This window comes from Dendrobates tinctorius, unplaced genomic scaffold (assembly GCF_039654945.1).
Source record: "Dendrobates tinctorius isolate UK_male_01 unplaced genomic scaffold, ASM3965494v1 ptg000097l, whole genome shotgun sequence".
In the NCBI taxonomy this organism is placed as follows: domain Eukaryota; kingdom Metazoa; phylum Chordata; class Amphibia; order Anura; family Dendrobatidae; genus Dendrobates; species Dendrobates tinctorius.
This window is the reverse complement of record NW_027361765.1, coordinates 17,577,539-17,594,659: the sequence shown is the minus strand read 5'-3', so window position 1 is coordinate 17,594,659 and position 17,121 is coordinate 17,577,539. Positions and strand designations below refer to the sequence as shown.

The 17,121-nt window shown below is 46.1% G+C and overlaps 1 protein-coding gene and 1 long non-coding RNA gene across 4 annotated transcripts in view; one reads left to right on the top strand and one right to left on the bottom strand.

Moving 5' to 3' along the window:
- Positions 1-17,121, top strand: part of LOC141098929 (uncharacterized) — a 40,246-nt gene that overhangs the window by 12,990 nt on the left and 10,135 nt on the right. The window lies entirely within an intron of this gene.
- Positions 3,641-17,121, bottom strand: part of MAPDA (N6-Methyl-AMP deaminase) — a 72,333-nt gene continuing 58,852 nt past the window's right edge. For all 3 annotated transcript variants that reach the window (XM_073586937.1, XM_073586938.1, XM_073586939.1), the window contains 2 exons: positions 13,814-13,914; positions 3,641-4,057 (listed from right to left, as the gene is read on the bottom strand). In XM_073586937.1, the coding sequence (XP_073443038.1) occupies positions 3,857-4,057; positions 13,814-13,914 (302 nt within the window). In that variant the 3' untranslated portion in view covers positions 3,641-3,856. The remainder of the gene's footprint in view (positions 4,058-13,813; positions 13,915-17,121) is intronic.

Genomic DNA, 17,121 nt, shown 5'->3' with positions numbered 1-17,121 from the left:
TGTGTGGTGATGTGGTGCAGGGCCGGGATTATGTGTGATGTGGTGGGGGGCCGGGATTGTGTGTGGTGATGTGGTGGGGGGGCGGTATTTGTGTGTGGTGATGTGGGGGGCGGGATTGTGTGTGGTGATGTGGTGGGGGGCGGGATTGTGTGTGGTGATGGGTTGGGGGGCGGGATTGTGTGTGGTGATGTGGTGTGGGGGCCGGATTGTGTGTGGTAATGTGGTGGGGGGTGGGATTGTGTGTGGTGATGTGGTGTGGGGGCAGGATTGTGTGTGGTAATGTGGTGGGGGGCGGGATTGTGTGTGGTAATGTGGTGGGGGGCGGGATTGTGTGGTAATGTGGTGGGGGCGGGATTGTGTGTGGTAATGGGGTGGGGGCGGGATTATGTGTGGTGATGTGGGGGCGGGATTATGTGTGGTGATGTGGTGGGGGCGGAGCTACTGTGCAGGGGGCTGGATTAGCAAGTAATCACGATGCCTCATATACAGTCATATGTAAAAGTTTGGGCACCCCTATTAATGTTAACCTTTTTTCTTTATAACAGTTTTGGTTTTTGCAACAGCTATTTCAGTTTCATATATCTAATAACTGATGGACTCAGTTATATTTCTGGATTCAAATGAGGTTTATTGTACTAACAGAAAATGTGCAATCTGCATTTAAACAAAATTTGACCGGTGCAAAAGTATGGGCACCCTTATCATTTTCTTGATTTGAACACTCCTAACTACTTTTTACTGACTTCCTGAAGCACTAAATTGGTTTTGTAACCTCATTGAGCTTTGAACTTCATAGCCAGGTGTATCAAATCATGAGAAAAGGTATTTAAGGTGGCCACTTGCAAGTAGTTCTCCTATTTGATTCTCCTATGAAGAGTGGCATCATGGGCTCCTCAAAACAACTCTCAAATGATCTGAAAACAAAGATTATTCAGCATATTCTCCAATACAAGTCAATGGGTGCGATTAAAAAAACGGACCATCTGTTTTCAACGGATACATTACCATTCTGTGGCATAGAACACTGTAAATGGTCCTGTAAATGACTGTAGAAAAATAGTTGCTGGGGAAAAAAAACGGATTGTAAAACGGATGTAAAGATTAAAAACCGCATAGAAATCGCAGGACACTCACATAACACTCCACCCTTTTTTACAGTCCAGAAATCGGACCGTTTTTTTATTCGCCAATGGGTATGAGGCCTTAAAGAGGACCTCTCACACCAGATTTCTGTGTGTGAGATGTAATGACACAGTGCTGATCTCCTAGTCTAACCTCCTGCTTGAGCAAGTGTGGGTTGAGGGGCAGTATAGCTGAATTTACCTTTGTCACATTACAAACACTTCTCTCATGAGTACTCAATGTGTCAGAAATCACAGTTATGTCTGCTGTGCTGAGACAACATGTACTCGCTCTGCAGTGAGCTCACCTTGTCAATACATTTCACACAAGTTAGCTGTCTGTTCTGTACTTCTCCTGTGTGAGATGTAATGTCAGCCTGCACTGCTTTCAGTGCAGTGCTATTGCAAGTTCAACACAACAGACATAAGTGTCATTACGAATAAATCTCTGAACATGCAGTGTGGGGGAGGGACAGAACAGCAGAGCCGACAGTGTAGTGAGGAGAGCTGATAGAAGAGTTTGTAATGTTATGCAGCTAAACTCACCTGCACGTTCCCTCCTTCTACTCTGACTAATCCTGGACGTTAGACTAGGAGGACAGAGCTGTACCATTACATCTAACATGCTGAGAAATCTGCTGGAACCTAGGGTGGGGGGCATAATCTTTCCTTTGAGTATTTCTGCTTGCTTATGATTGGTTAGCATCATACAGGGAGAAGACGCACACTCCCCCAAGGAAAACTCTGATAACACCCTTATACTTTGATTGCTAATATCTCTGCAACAAAGAGGCAATTTTTTTTTTTAAAAGAAAAAAAAAAAAAAAGCGTTTTATTCCGCTCTGCAGCCACTATTGTATCATTTGTCCAGTTCAACATGAAATATTTGGAGAAAGGTGCTCTTTACTAATGTTTGAGCAGCCAATCATATTCCAGATACCCTTCTATTAAAGGTCAGCCATGGATATTTGTAGAGTATGGATTCACATTTCTTTTGCAATCAAAGAGCAGGGTGATGTGTGGTTTAGCTTCTTACCACACCAAATGCTGGATACTATTCTTGGAGGTGATCCGCTCTTGCATTCTACTCTTCCTTTGACACCATTACGCTCAGCTAGCATTGGCAGACCTCAAGTGTTTGCTTTAAGAGAACCCATCACTTTGTACATTCAGTCCGATCTGTGGTCAGCATAGTATGGAGAAGTTGAGCATCTTACATGGGTTTGTTGGAAAAGATTCAGTACAACTTACTTTATTCACCGAAATCTCTGCTGTTTGTGAGCAGCCAAGTCCAGTGGGCGGCATTAGGGTAAGTGCCCACGTTGCAGAAATGCTGTGGAAATGTGCGCAGTATTTCCGCAACTTCCTGCTGCGGGTAAAAAGCATGCGGAATTCGCATGCGTTTTCCTGCAAAACACAAGAGTTTTGCAAGAGTTTTTAGATTGCAGAATGCTTGCGCTTTCCAAGCGATTTGAAGCATCTCTTGGAAAAGTGATTGACAGGTTGGTCACACTTGTCAGGCATAGGCAGCATCAATAGTAAAAGATAGGATGTAAAAAATAAATTAAAAAAATGTTATTCTCATCTTCTGACGGCCCTGAATCTCCTCAGTGACGCTGCCGGCAAGCTCCATTCCCAGGGATGCATTGCGAGAATCACCCCAGATGACATCACGCTCGCGAGGTACCGACGTCATCTCAGGTCATTTGCGCAATGCATCCCTGGGAACGGAAGATGCCGGCAGCGTGGCTGAGGGCAGGAGGGCTCCGGAGGCCATCAGAAGGTGAGTATATCACTATTTTTTATTTTTATTCTATTTTTTACAGGAATATGGTACCCAGGGCATGGAGGAGAGTCTCCCCTCCTCCAGACCCTGGTTACCATCTGCACACGAAGCGCTCACTTCATGCATAGTGGGCATAGTCACATGCGTAAAGTGAGCATTTCAATGCAATCCTATGGCGGCGGAATTGCCGCGATTCCGCAGGAATAATGAACATACTGCAGATTTTACCGCTATGCGATTCCGCAACATGGGCACTGCAACTGCAGAATTCCATAGGACTGCATGGGATGCGTTTTAAGTGTTTCCGCTGCAGAAAAAAAGCGGCAAAAACGCTTAAAAAACGCAACATGTGCACACAGCCTTACTGTTGCAGTCATACAGGAAGGACTGCCCATCAAGGAATAGGACTGTATTTTTGTAAGCCGTGTTGTGTAAGCCAAAACATGGAAACATGACTGATTTTAATCAGAGTTAAGGATCAAACTCGCCAGGGGAAATTTATGGGTCACTGAAAATAATGTGCTGTCTGATTTCATGTTCGCTTTATAGGAGAAGCTTTAAAAAAACCAAGCATATGCACAAAAATAAGACGCGGATCAAACACGGACCCAACACTGAAGAAAATTGTCATGTTTCTCATACAGAAAAAAACTACCAGATATCTAAATGAATACTACTGTACATATTACCAGTTAACCCAATGTGTGCCACATAAAAACAAAGAGGAGACCAGTTCACTAAAATATATAGATTTATCTCATAAAAGGAAATATTTCAAATAACTGCAGCCAACGAGCTGCATATAATGTAATAAAAAAAGAACGTGCATTGCAGAACGTAGTCTGGAGATCTGGAGATGGACGCAGTCTCTGGAAGGTTTAGGCTACCAGGGAGACGGACGTTCCAGTCCCTGAGGTTGTGGGTCAGTCAGTGACCGGATCAGTGGCTATTACTGCACATGTCTGAAGAGCTCTGGCTTCATCTGTGTCCACTTCTCCTTTAAGTTGACCTTGATGTGTTCTGGAGCGAAGATGTAATCGATGGCTCGGTGTGACAGATCCCATATTTGATGTGGGGTCAGGTTAAATGTCTTAGCAGCGATTTCATACTCCAGGGACAGATCTGTAGCGAAGACGCCTTTATCATCAGTCTATGAAATAAACAAATAAGGTAAAAATACTGGGGAGCATTCATCATTGTGTTTGCACCACTTTTTTTTTTTTTTTTTGCAACATTAAATTTTTGTAGATGTCCAAGCAAAATTTACTAATGTTTTTTGCCATTTCTAGTACCTGTGTCAAAACCTAAAATGATGAGTAAATGATGGCATGGTTAACCTTGTGGTGTGAAGTACAACATATTTATAAACGCATTTCTAGCTGCATTACAAAAGGCGTGGAAGAAATACATTTATGTTGTAACTAGTGTTAAAAAAAAAAAAGTTGCAAATTTCACAAAATTTCAAATTATGCAACACATTGGTCTCCCTTTGCTTTCTAACAGTAAGAAGTGCGCCCATTAACAAGTATAAAATGTTGCAATTTGCATAAATACACTTTGCCTTCAAGTGCAACATCTGACAGTTTTGTCTCGGACATTTATCTAACATTGTACCTTGCTTAAGAAGTTGCCAAAAAAGTGCAATTCACCAATAGTTATTTTTTTTTTCACTATGTTCACTATACTGTAAAACTGACCCAGTAATATCTCCAGGTCAGCATGATTACACAGATACCAAACATGTATAGTTTTTTTTTCTAATTAATTGGTGTTTTTATTGCCAGTAACGCTTTCAATTTTCGGGATAAGGGGCTGTGTGAAGAAGTTTTTACTGACACCATTTGAGGGTAGATATGATGTCTAACAAAGACATTACAATTGCAATGTTGTGGCGGCCAAAACACCGTAACTCTGGCGTTTCAATTTTTTTTCCGTTACAGCGTTTACCAGTCGTATTCATTTATTTATATTTTGACAGAATGACCTTTTCCATATGCAGTGATACAAAATATATTTTTTATTTTAACTGTTTTATTTTTAATGGGGAAAAAAATGGGTGATTTGAAGTATTGTGTTTTTTTTCAGATTTTTTTTTTCACTTTTTTCTGTATTTATAGGTTCCCTTAGGGGGCTTGAAGCTGCCATCATCTGATCGCTTGTACTGTACATAGCAGTGCATCAGAAAATCACGATGTCCTATGAACGCCTGCTAAACGATAAGGACAGGCAGAACAGTGATTTTCAACGGATCCCCAGCTGTCAAAGCAACCCATTGGCAATCCACGATCACGTCATGTGGGCCAAATGACATGTGGAATGATGCGTCCCCCTGTCAGCACATGTCAAACACCTCTGTCAAGAGAATGACAGCAGCTTTTAACTGCCGCAGGCGACGCTCCGCTCCAACCACGGCTGCTAGAAGCAGATGATGGCTGAATAGTTCAGCCATCATCTGCCGGGAAACATGCAGGCACAACTTGCTACCCAGCATCAAAGTCATGAAGCCGGCATATGTCGGTAAGGGGTTAAAGAGGATCTGTCACCCTAGGGGATTATCAGCTGCGGCCACAGCCATCAGGGGCTTATCTACAGCATGCGGTAATGCTGTAGATAAGCCCCCGATGTAACCTGAAAGAAAAAAGAGTTAGATTATACTCACCCCGGCGTTCGGTCCGGTCCGATGGGTGTCGCCGTCCGATCCGGCGCCTCCCATCTTCATACGATGCCGTCCTCCTCCTTCTTGCTTCTCCCTCGGCTCCTGCGCAGACGTACTTTCTCTGCCCTACTGAGGGCAGAGCAGAATACTGCAGTGCACAGGCGCCGGACCCTCTCTGACTTTTCCCGGCGCCTGCACACTGTAGTAATTTTCTCTGCCCTCAACAGGGCAGAGAAAGTACGCCTGCACAGGAGCCGAGGGAGTAGCAAGAAGGAGGATGTCATCATATAAAGATGGGAGGCGCCTGACCGCGACACCCACCGCACCGGACGACGCTCCCCTGTGAGTATAATCTATCTTGTTTTTCTTATCTTTCAGGTTTCATCGGGGGCTTATCTACAGCATTACAAAATGCTGTAGATAAGCCCCTGATGGCTGTGGCCGCAGCTGATAGGCCGAAAATTAGGTGACAGATTCGCTTTAATAAACGTTGGCCACTATCTTTAAATATAATCTGTTAGCATGACTTCACAACCTAAATTATTTATATGTGCATGTTAGCCCATTTAAAGACAAGTCCAGCAATATCTTTACATAGCCAGACCATTCTACCATTACAGAGAAATCAGATTTATAATTGATTTACAAATGGCCATGGTAGATCTGAAGCCTCTGTCACTCCAGCTCTATTCCCCAACCAGCGCCTCCTCCTGATCCTTAACTGATGGCTCCTTTGTCTGAAGTCATACAGCATACAGGCCAGAGTGACGGAGACTTCAGATCTACCATAGCCATTTGCATATCAATTCAAATGCTAATTTCTCAATAATGGAGGAAGGGACTGGCCATGTATAGGTATTGCTGGACTTGCTACCAGGGCTGTGGAGTTGGTAAGCTAAACCTCTGACTTCTCAATTTCCCTGACCCCACAGCACTGGTCACTACTGAGCATGTACATAAAGTGCAGCACAGATTCATCTCAGCTATGACTCCCCAGCACTGGTCACTACTGAGCATGTACATAAAGTGCAGCACAGATTCATCTCCACTATGCCCCCACAGCACTGGTCACTACTCAGTATGTCCATAAAGTGCAGCACAGATTCATCTAAGCTATGACCCCACAGCACTGGTCACTACTGAGCATGTACATAAAGTGCAGCACAGATTCATCTCAGCTATGACTCCACAGCACTGGTCACTACTGAGCATGTACATAAAGTGCAGCACAGATTCATCTCAGCTATGACCCCACAGCACTGGTCACTACTGAGCATGTACATAAAGTGCAGCACAGATTCATCTCAGCTATAACTCCACAGCACTGGTCACTACTGAGCATGTACATAAAGTGCAGCAGAGATTCATCTCAGCTATGACCCCACAGCACTGGTCACTACTGAGCATGTACATAAAGTGCAGCACAGATTCATCTCAGCTATGACTCCACAGCACTGGTCACTACTGAGCATGGACATAAAGTGCAGCACAGATTCATCTAAGCTATGACCCCACAGCACTGGTCACTACTGAGCATGTACATAAAGTGCAGCACAGATTCATCTCAGCTATGACCCCACAGCACTGGTCACTACTGAGCATGTACATAAAGTGCAGCACAGATTCATCTCAGCTATAACTCCACAGCACTGGTCACTACTGAGCATGTACATAAAGTGCAGCACAGATTCATCTCAGCTATGACTCCACAGCACTGGTCACTACTGAGCATGTACATAAAGTGCAGCACAGATTCATCTCAGCTATGACTCCACAGCACTGGTCACTACTGAGCATGGACATAAAGTGCAGCACAGATTCATCTCCACTAACAGTCCAGATCCTTAGACCAGAAACAGAACAGACAGTTATAGGACATTGCATAACTTTCCCAAATTCTTATGAAGACATTTACAGCACATACTGCATTGTACTACTGCACCCAATTTATTGTATATTTAGGAGTCGGTCCATTTTATACTGACTCCACAGCCCGGCTTGCTACATGTGTGTATAAATAGCTTGGGGGGTGACATCCTGCTGACAGATTCCTTCTAAAGCTAATAAACTGAGCACAACATATTCAGAAACTTAACAATTTGTCTACTATTTTCTCCAGCCAGTCTATTTTTCCCAATTACTTAATTTCTATTCAATCAATACCCGTTGTAGTTATAGTACTCAGTTGCTATGAAACATGGATTTTTGTGAGTACTCACCGTAAAATCCTTTTCTCCGAGACGCTCATTGGGGGACACAGAGACTGTGGGTGTATGCTACTGCCGTCTGGAGGCTGACACTAGGTATACAAAAAACAAGTTAGCTCCTCCTCCGCCGCATACACCCTCGCCCCGATAGCGGGCGGAAACCAGTTTAGTGCAAAAGCAGTAGGAGAACATAAAAAACAAATTAGCCTTAATGCAGAAAGTCATGTGTCTGGAGAAGGACCACCCTACATTAAAAACAGGAATTATAGTAATTAAATAAAGAAGAGCCAACTGGCCTATAGGGTGGGTGCTGTGTCCCCAATGAGCGTCTCGGAGAAAAGGATTTTACGGTAAGTACTCACAAAAATCCATGTTTCTCCTTCGTCTCATTGGGGGACACAGAGACTGTGGGACGTCCTAAAGCAGTCCCTGGGTGGGAGGACAACTCACCGATCCAATCCGCATGCCCTCCTGTCTAAAGGTGTGCCACTGCTGCTTGGAGAATTTTTCTACCCAGGCTCGCATCCGACGAGGCCTGAGTATGCACATTGTAATGCTTACAAAAAGTGTGCAGGCTGGACCAGGTTGCTGCTTTGCATACCTGCTCTGCCGAAGCTTGGTGCCGAAGCGCCCAAGAGGCGCCCACTGCCCGAGTAGAGTGCGCCCCTACCCCTGTTGGAATCGGTGCGCCTCTAATACGGTAAGCCTCCTGAATAGTTAGGCGAATCCATCTGTCTATGGTCGACCGTGAGGCTGTGAGCCCCTTCCTGTGCCCTTCAGGAATCACAAACAACGAGTCTGTCTGGCGAAAAGGTGCTGTCCTTGCCACGTACCTCCTGAGAGCTCTTACCAGGTCTAAAGTGTGGAGCCCCCTTTCCACTCTGTGTACTGGCGCTGGACAAAACGAAGGCAGAACAATGTCCTCATTAATATGGAAAGAGGACACGACCTTCGTCAGAAAAGGCGGCGGTGGTCTAAGGACTACCTTATCCTTAAAAAAAGTCAAAAATGGGGCTCTACAAGATAATGCTCCCAACTTCGAGACCCGCCTAATGGATGTTATGGCTACCAAGAATACAACCTTCCTGGAGAGATAGGACAAAGAAATTTCCTGTAACGGTTCAAACGGGGCTTCCTGCAGGACACTCAGGACCAGGTTAAGGTCCCAGGCGTCTATGGGTGCTCTATAGGGGGGAACTAAATGAGAGACCCCCTGAATGAACATCCTGACCTGCATGTTGGTAGCGATCTTTCGCTGGAAAAGGACCGACAAGGCCGATATCTGCCTCCTAAGGGAACTCGGAGCCAACCCTGCGTCTAGGCCGGACTGAAGAAAAGCCAGGATGTTGGGGACCGAAAAGGATAATGGCGCAACCCCGTGTTCTCGACACCAATGAAAGAAAACTTTCCAAGTGTTATGATAAATTCTCGCTGAGGCCGGCTTCCGGGCGCTAACCGTTGTAGCAACCACTTCACGCCCAAACCCCGCCTGGGCCAGAATCCAAGATTCAACAGCCATGCCGTCAAACCCAGGTCCCCTAAGTTCAGGTGGCAGATCGGCCCCTGGGACAGTAAGTCTGGTCGTTCCGGTAGACGCCAAGGCACGTCTGCGAGGAGCTGCACTAGATCCGTGTACCATACTCGACGGGGCCAGTCTGGGGCCAGCAGAATTGCTGGGACCCCCTCTGCCTTGATCTTTTTGATGACCCTCGGGAGAAGTGGCAGTGGGGGAAACAGGTATGGGAGCCGAAACTGGTTCCATGGTAGGACCAACGCATCCACTGCGATTGCTCGCGGGTCCTGGGACCGAGCGACAAACGTGCCCACTTTGGCGTTCTCCCTGGAGGCCATCAGATCCACGTCCGGAGTCCCCCACCGTTGGCAAATCTGCTGGAAGACCTCGGGGTGCAGGGACCATTCCCCGGCCGCGACACCTTGCCGGCTTAGGAAATCTGCTGCCCAATTTTCCACGCCTGGTATGTAAACTGCTGAGATTACCGAGTGGCGCCTCTCGGCCCAACGGAGTACATGCTCTATCTCGCGCATGGTTGCCCTGCTGCGCGTGCCTCCCTGGTGATTCACGTACGCCACTGCCGTGGCGTTGTCTGATTGAACCCGGACTGGGCGTCCTGCTAGCAAGTGCTGAAAATGCTGCAGTGCCAACCGCACCGCTCGAATCTCCAACAACAGGTTGATCGGGAGACGAGTCTCCTGAGGCGACCATTGCCCCTGGGCCGTGTGATGGCGGAAGATTGCCCCCCAACCGAAAAGACTTGCATCGGTCGTGATCACCAACCATTGATCTGGGGGAAAGGGCTTCCCTGACGAAGAGAGGAGTCGCGCGTCCACCATTGAAGTGCCCGTCGAACCTGAGAGGACAACCTGCACTGATGATCGAGCGAGAACGGACTCCTGTCCCAAGACGCTAAGAGAGCATGCTGCAGGGGACGAAGATAAAATTGAGCAAACGGAATTGCTTCCATCGCCGCCACCATCCTCCCTAGAACCCTCATCCCGAACCGGATAGTGTGAGGGCCTGGTTGTTGAAGACTTCAAACTCCCTGCCGGAGCGCCCGAGCCTTGTCCTGAGGGAGAATTACCAACCCTCGGGAAGTGTCGAAAATCATCCCTAGGAATGAAATCCTCTGAGCTGGGGTAAGGGATGACTTCTTCCCGTTGACCAACCATCCTAGGCAAGATAGGGTATCCAGTGTGTTGCTGACGTTTTCCTCGCATGCCCGAAAGGACGGGCCCTTTACTAAGAGGTCGTCTAAGTACGGCAAAACCACTATGCCCCGAGAATGTAGAATGGCCATGACGACAGCCATCACCTTCGTGAAAATTCTGGGGGCCGTGGCCAACCCGAAAGGTAGGGCCACAAATTGGAAATGCCGACCATCGATTGCAAACAGAAGGAACCTTTGATGCGGGGGAAAAATAGGGATGTGCAGGTAGGCATCCTGGACATCGATCGAGGCCAAATATTCTCCGTGCTCCATGGACGATATGACCGACCGGAGAGATTCCATGCGAAAATGCCTGACTCTGATGAACCTGTTCAGGAGCTTTAGGTTCAGAACCGGCCTTACTGTTCCGTCCTTCTTGGGGACCGCGAACAGGTTGGAATAAAATCTTTGGGTTCTTTCGCACTCTGGTACAGGGACAATGACCCCATTGCGCTGCAGCACCTCGATGGCCCCTAACAATGCCTCTGCCCGGGATTCCGTTTTGGGAAGCCGGGAAAGAAAAAATTGTCTTGGCGGATCTCTGACAAATTCTATTTTGTACCCGGAACACACTAATTCTGCCACTCATGCGTCGTGCGCCACTGCGACCCAGACGCGGCAGAACCTGAGCAGACGTCCGCCTACTCTGCTGTCCTCGGGTACCGGATGCCTCGAGTCATTTTGCTGAGGGCCTCTGGGACCTGGCCCCCCTTGACCTGGGCGGGCGGCCCAGCATCCTGCCCAGCGGGTTGGTTTTATACGTGACCTGACGCTCTTTGTCTTAGCTATAGCGAGCTGGGGCGGGGGTACTGGCCTCTGCCATCCACCCGGGGGTGCGAAATGCTCGAAAGCGCGCCTGAGGTTGACGAAATGGCAGTCTAATCTTCTGTTGTGGAAGAAAGCTGCTTTTTCCCCCTGTAGCGTCTGAAATGAGTTTGTCTAATTTCTCCCCAAATAGCCGATTACCCTGAAAAGGCAGGGAAGTCAAAGACTTCTTAGAAATCGAATCAGCCCGCCATAGCCTTAACCACAAGGCTCTCCTAATGGCGATTGCATTTGCCGCCGCTAGTGCCGCGCCATTAGCCGCATCCAAAGATGCATTAATTAAATAGTCACCCGCCATTGCGATCTGACTTGCTACCTCAGCCACTTCCGTCGGCAATTCTCTATCCTGTAGGACCCTATTCAAAGAATCTGACCATGACATCATGGCTTTGGCTACCCACGTTGCCGCAAAAGAAGGAAAGAGCGCTGATACCGATGCCTCATACACCGAGCCCGAAGCCGCGGGCTAAATTAGAGACGGTCCACCCGCTTGGTATGCTGGCGGACCGCTACCCCGCGATCTGACTCCCCATGCCACTCCGTCTGCTGGCGGCTCCCCGGGCCCACTGAGTCTCCCGGACCGCACCGGTACCAGGAGGGAGGAGGGAAGTGACGGCGCGAGGAAGGTTAGATGAGCGGAGGGAGGGAGGCTTTAGCCATTCTAAAGACTGTCCCTCCCAGCCAAATGGCCGCCTGACTCCTGCAGGGCCTCTCCACCCGGGGGTAAGCCTGACTACTATCCCTGGCTCCGAAAAACGCTGCCCATGGCCCTCTCCAGCTCCTACCTGCGCTCTAGCTCGATAGCCAGCACCTGAGGTATTTCCGTTTAGGACGGTGCAGGCACCCTAACTCCATCCGCCTTGCATGGGCGAGGAGAGGGACCGTCCGCCGCCATGCAGCACCACCGTCATGTGTTGGTGGAGCAGTGGGGGCCGCACAGACTAGTCTTGTGCCTCTGTGCAAGCCCATAGTTTCAATACCTAGGGGTGGACAGGGCTAAGTCTGGCATAGTGTCCCATGTCGCGGGAAAGGAAACGTGCAGGGACACTCGCACGTGGTCGCCCGTTGCTGGTTTGGGGAAATCGGATCCTTTCAATAGGATGCGTTGCCCCTGTCTTATCTTCATAAAATAAAAAACAAAGAAAAAAAATAGATGTCTGGGGAAAAGTCCCAGAGATGTCCCTCGGTGCGGGAAAGGATACGCGGAGGCGATACTCAACGCGTGCTCGCCCATTGTTGGTTTGGGGAGATCGGACCCTTTCTATAGGATCCGTCGCCCCTGTCTCATCTTCATGGTAAACTAGAAAAAAATAGTCTGGAGAGATCCAGACTGCGTGTGCCTCCATAAGACACTAAGCAAAAAACTGGTTTCCGCCCGCTATCGGGGCGAGGGTGTATGCGGCGGAGGAGGAGCTAACTTGTTTTTTGTATACCTAGTGTCAGCCTCCAGATGGCAGTAGCATACACCCACAGTCTCTCTGTCCCCAATGAGACGAAGGAGAAATTAGTCAGCAGTATAACAGGATATATTTTCCTCAACTTCCTAGTCATGTCAGAAACATTTCTCTTTTTTTGCCACCTAGTGAATAGGACATCAATATTTGGAAATAATAGTGCACATATTTAATAAATTAGACACATTTTGTGACTCCCTTTTTTCGTTAAAACAAAAGTGCTAAGTACTAAGAAGTTCTATTCTGGTGCATATTGTTTAGTAAAACTGCTTGGTTGTAGCTGAATAGTAAGATGGGGCATTAGGCAATAGTAAGGGTCAAATACAGTACTATTAATATTCTGCCAATTGCATGCAAAGGATGGAAGATATCGGGAGATGAATCAATGCAAAACACAATTTTATGGCAGAATTGCAATTAAAGGGAATTTGGAACCAGGTTTTTACCACCTAATGTAGTAACAGAGACCCTGACTGCAATGTGTCACTGGGCTGCTAGCTGTGGTTTTGATAAAATCACCATTTTATCAGCAGGAGATTATCACTAGAGGACTAGTTAACCTGCTGCCATGTATTCCTCTAGATTTTTGTATAACTGCGTCCCCACCAATGACTGGGCAGCTTTCTGCCTATGCACAGTGTACACAGAAAGCTGTCAATCAGTGGTGTGGGCGGGGTTATACAGAGCTAGCAGTCCTCTTGAATGCTGAGATCTGCTGCAGATAGGACAGTCCTTTATCAAAATTGCACCAGTCAGTCAAGTAAATGATATATCACTGGAATCAGGGTCTTTGCCCGTACATCATGCTGTTTTCCAGGGTGGTAGCAAAAACCTGCTGACAAGATTCCTATTTGGGAAAAAAAAGCATTGCCGAATGATTTTTGGAGGTAGCAGGATTTCCCTGTAAATTCTGCACTCCGTGCAGTCATGTTGCAGGATACCTACTGTACATGTACCTCATTACCAAACTCAGCTAAATAATGCTGTTTTTTTATTATACACGTTTTAAGAACGGTGACAATTAAGTGATAGACTTACACATAATACAGACGGATGATCCAGGTTGTACCAAAATCCAAAATGATGCTTGTCATAGGAAGAGACCGTCTGTCCTTTAACATTTGAGGTCAAGCAGAGTTCTAGGCAGAGTAATAATTACTTACAGTATTATATTCATTCCATGCGGTTATGAAAACACCTAGCTGGTGGCAAGGTCAATAAAACATGAAGCGGAACAACAATGGCGTAGAACAAAATGTTATCGTCTAAAAATACCAGGTCGCTCCGAGTCCTCATCACTTAACATTCATAATACATACATAGCGGAGGACTTCATATTTAGCACCGCTAACAGCCATAATGTAAAACTGCACACGGTTAGTCACGGCAGAGATTAATGGGAAAGAAGCGCATGTGGCATCTGACTCATTGTTTCACATCCAGCAGGGCTGACTCATTTTCAAAGAGATTTTCAGGACAAAGCTACGTTTAGTATAGCTGTATATAGAAAATATTACATTTGGATGTTAAGATTTTACCAACTGATCTGCCTGATAATAGTTTCTTATATTGATTTGTTAAGATTAAAGAGGACTTGTCACTTGCTCAACCAGATTGATTTAAGTAACTTGTTAATCTCTCCTGATTTTGCTACTTTTTTTTGTTTTGTGTTGTGTCGCTTCATTACAGAGATATTCACATTTGCTTTTAGAGAGCACTATGTGAAATCTCCTCTTGTAGTGCAGATGGGCGATTCTTCAGTTTTCTCTAGATAGATAAAAATGCATGTAATTGTATCCCCCAGATGCTGAAAATCACAGGTCGGCAGCATCGGAGTCTGCTAGATCGGCTGCCAGGTCGTGATTGGCCCCCAGAGAAGGCTCTGAAGAAACGCATAGCTGAACTACAAGCAAAAATTTCACATAATCCGCTCCAAAAGCAACAAATGTGAATGGAGTGATGAAACATAAAATGAAAAAGGCGGCAGAATCAGGGATTTAGGTATTTAATTCAAATTTTTTTTTTTTTTTTTTTTTTTTTAAGGAGTGACAGGTCCTTTTTAAATTTCGTTTTACCAAGGTAATGAATTAACCTCTACTCTTAAGATAGGGGACAACTAACTGATCACTGGAGGTTCCACCGCCAGGACCAACAACAATCCCATCTGAATGGAATGGAGGTCAGGCATACTCACACCCGCTCCATTTACTGTCTGTGGGACTGCTGGAGAAAGCAGAGTACAGCTTTTAATGGCGATCCCATTGACCATGAAAGAAGTGTAGGTGCTCATGCTCGACCGTTCAGTAACTCCTCTGTTCTAATAATGGGGGGTAACTAAGCAACACCTTTGAAGAAAAGCTCAATTTAAAACCTGCTTTAGTAGACATGAAACCTTTTTCTGTACTATTGTGTCTAGATGCCTTATAACCTCTCACAGTAGCAGGCCCAAATCCTGAACTGCACCCCTGAAAGTATCTATGTGGTACATCATGGTTTCCTGTGCAGTGTGGTCATGGAGACCACGTGTGGCTACCACAAGGCCTACTTCATACCTGACTTACATAGGGATAGATATGTGTGCTCATGGATGGATCACTCCTTATACTGACAAACCCGTTAACAGGAGCAGACGGGTAGGCCGGGGTCACACTTGCCAGTGTGATGCGAGAAACTCGGCAGCACAGAAAGACATGCAGCCGCACACTCCAGTCCGAGTGCCAGCGGCAGCGCCGGGTATTGATGCGAGTTTCTCGCATCACACTCGTAAGTGTGACCCCAGCCTTACAAGGACGATAATCAGCCTTCTTTATTATCCAGCCGCACTTTCCGCTATTACCAATCTAAATGTGCTAATAGCATTAAATATCTGCTGGCAAATGCAAGAAGTGTCTCAAACAAAATGAATGAACTGGAGACTGTTAGGTCAGTCACAGAATATGATGTGCTGGGCATTACGGAAACAGGGCTGGATGACTGCCATGACTGGGTGACAAATGTAGAGGGTTACACTACATTTAGAAAGGACAGGAAAGACAAAAAAGGTGGAGGGGTATGTATTTTCATCAAATACAAATTAAGACCTGTGCTCAATGATGACATTGGGGGGAGCTGCGACAATATAGAGTCATTATTGGTAAATATATATGGGGATGGCAATAATGGAAAGCTGCTAATTGGAGGATTAAATGCTGCTACAAATTAAAAAGGCAGCAAATACAGTGCCTTGCGAAAGTATTTGGCCCCCTGGAACTTTTCAACCTTTTCCCACATATTATAAAGATACCAAATGTACCTTTTCCCTTCAAACATAAAGATACCAAATGTAAATTTTTGGTGAAGAATCAACAAGTGAGACACAATTGTGAAGTTGAATGAAATTTATTGGTTGTTTTAAATTTTTGTGGAAATTCAAAAACTGAAAAATGGGGCGTGCAATATTATTCGGCCCCTTTAACTTAATACTTTGCTGCGCCACCTTTTGCTGTGATTAAAGCTGCAAGTCGCGTGGGGTATGTCTCCTATCAGTTTTGTACATCAAGAAACTGAAATTCTTGCTCATTCTTCCTTGGCAAACAGCTCGAGCTCAGTGAGGTTTGATGGAGATCGTTTGTGAACAGCAGTTTTCAGCTCTTTCCACAGATTCTCGACTGGATTCAGGTCTGGACTTTGTCTTGGCCATTCTAACACCTGGATAGGTATATATGTGATCCATGCCATTGTAGATTTTGCTTTATGTTTGGGATTATTGTCTTGTTGGAAGACAAATCTCCGTCCCTGTCTCAGGTCTTTTGCAGACTCCAACAGGTTTTCATGAAGAATGGTCCTGTATTTGGCTCCATCCATCTTCCCATCAATTTTAACCATCTTCCCTGTCCCTGCTGAAGAAAAGCAGGCCCAAACCATGATGCTGCCACCACGTTTGACAGTGGGGATGGTGTGTTTAGGGTGATGAGCAGTGTTGCCTTTACGCCAAACATAACGTTTGGCATTGTTGCCAAAAAGTTTGATTTTTGTTTCATCTGGTGTGTCTCCCAGGTGGCTTGTTGCAAACTCTAAAACAACACTTTTTATGGATATCTTTGAGAAATGTCTTTCTTCTTGCCACTCTTCCATAAAGGCCAGATTTGTGCAGTGTACGACTGATTGTTGTCTATGGACAGACTGTCCCACCTCAGCTGTATATCTCTGCAGTTCATCCAGAGTGATCATGGGCCTCTTGGCTGCATCTCTGATCAGTCTTTTCCCTGTTTTAGATGAAAGTTTAGAGGGACGGCCGGGTCTTGGTAGATTGGCAGTGGTATAATACTCCTTCCATTTCAATATGATCGCTTGCACAGTGCTACTTG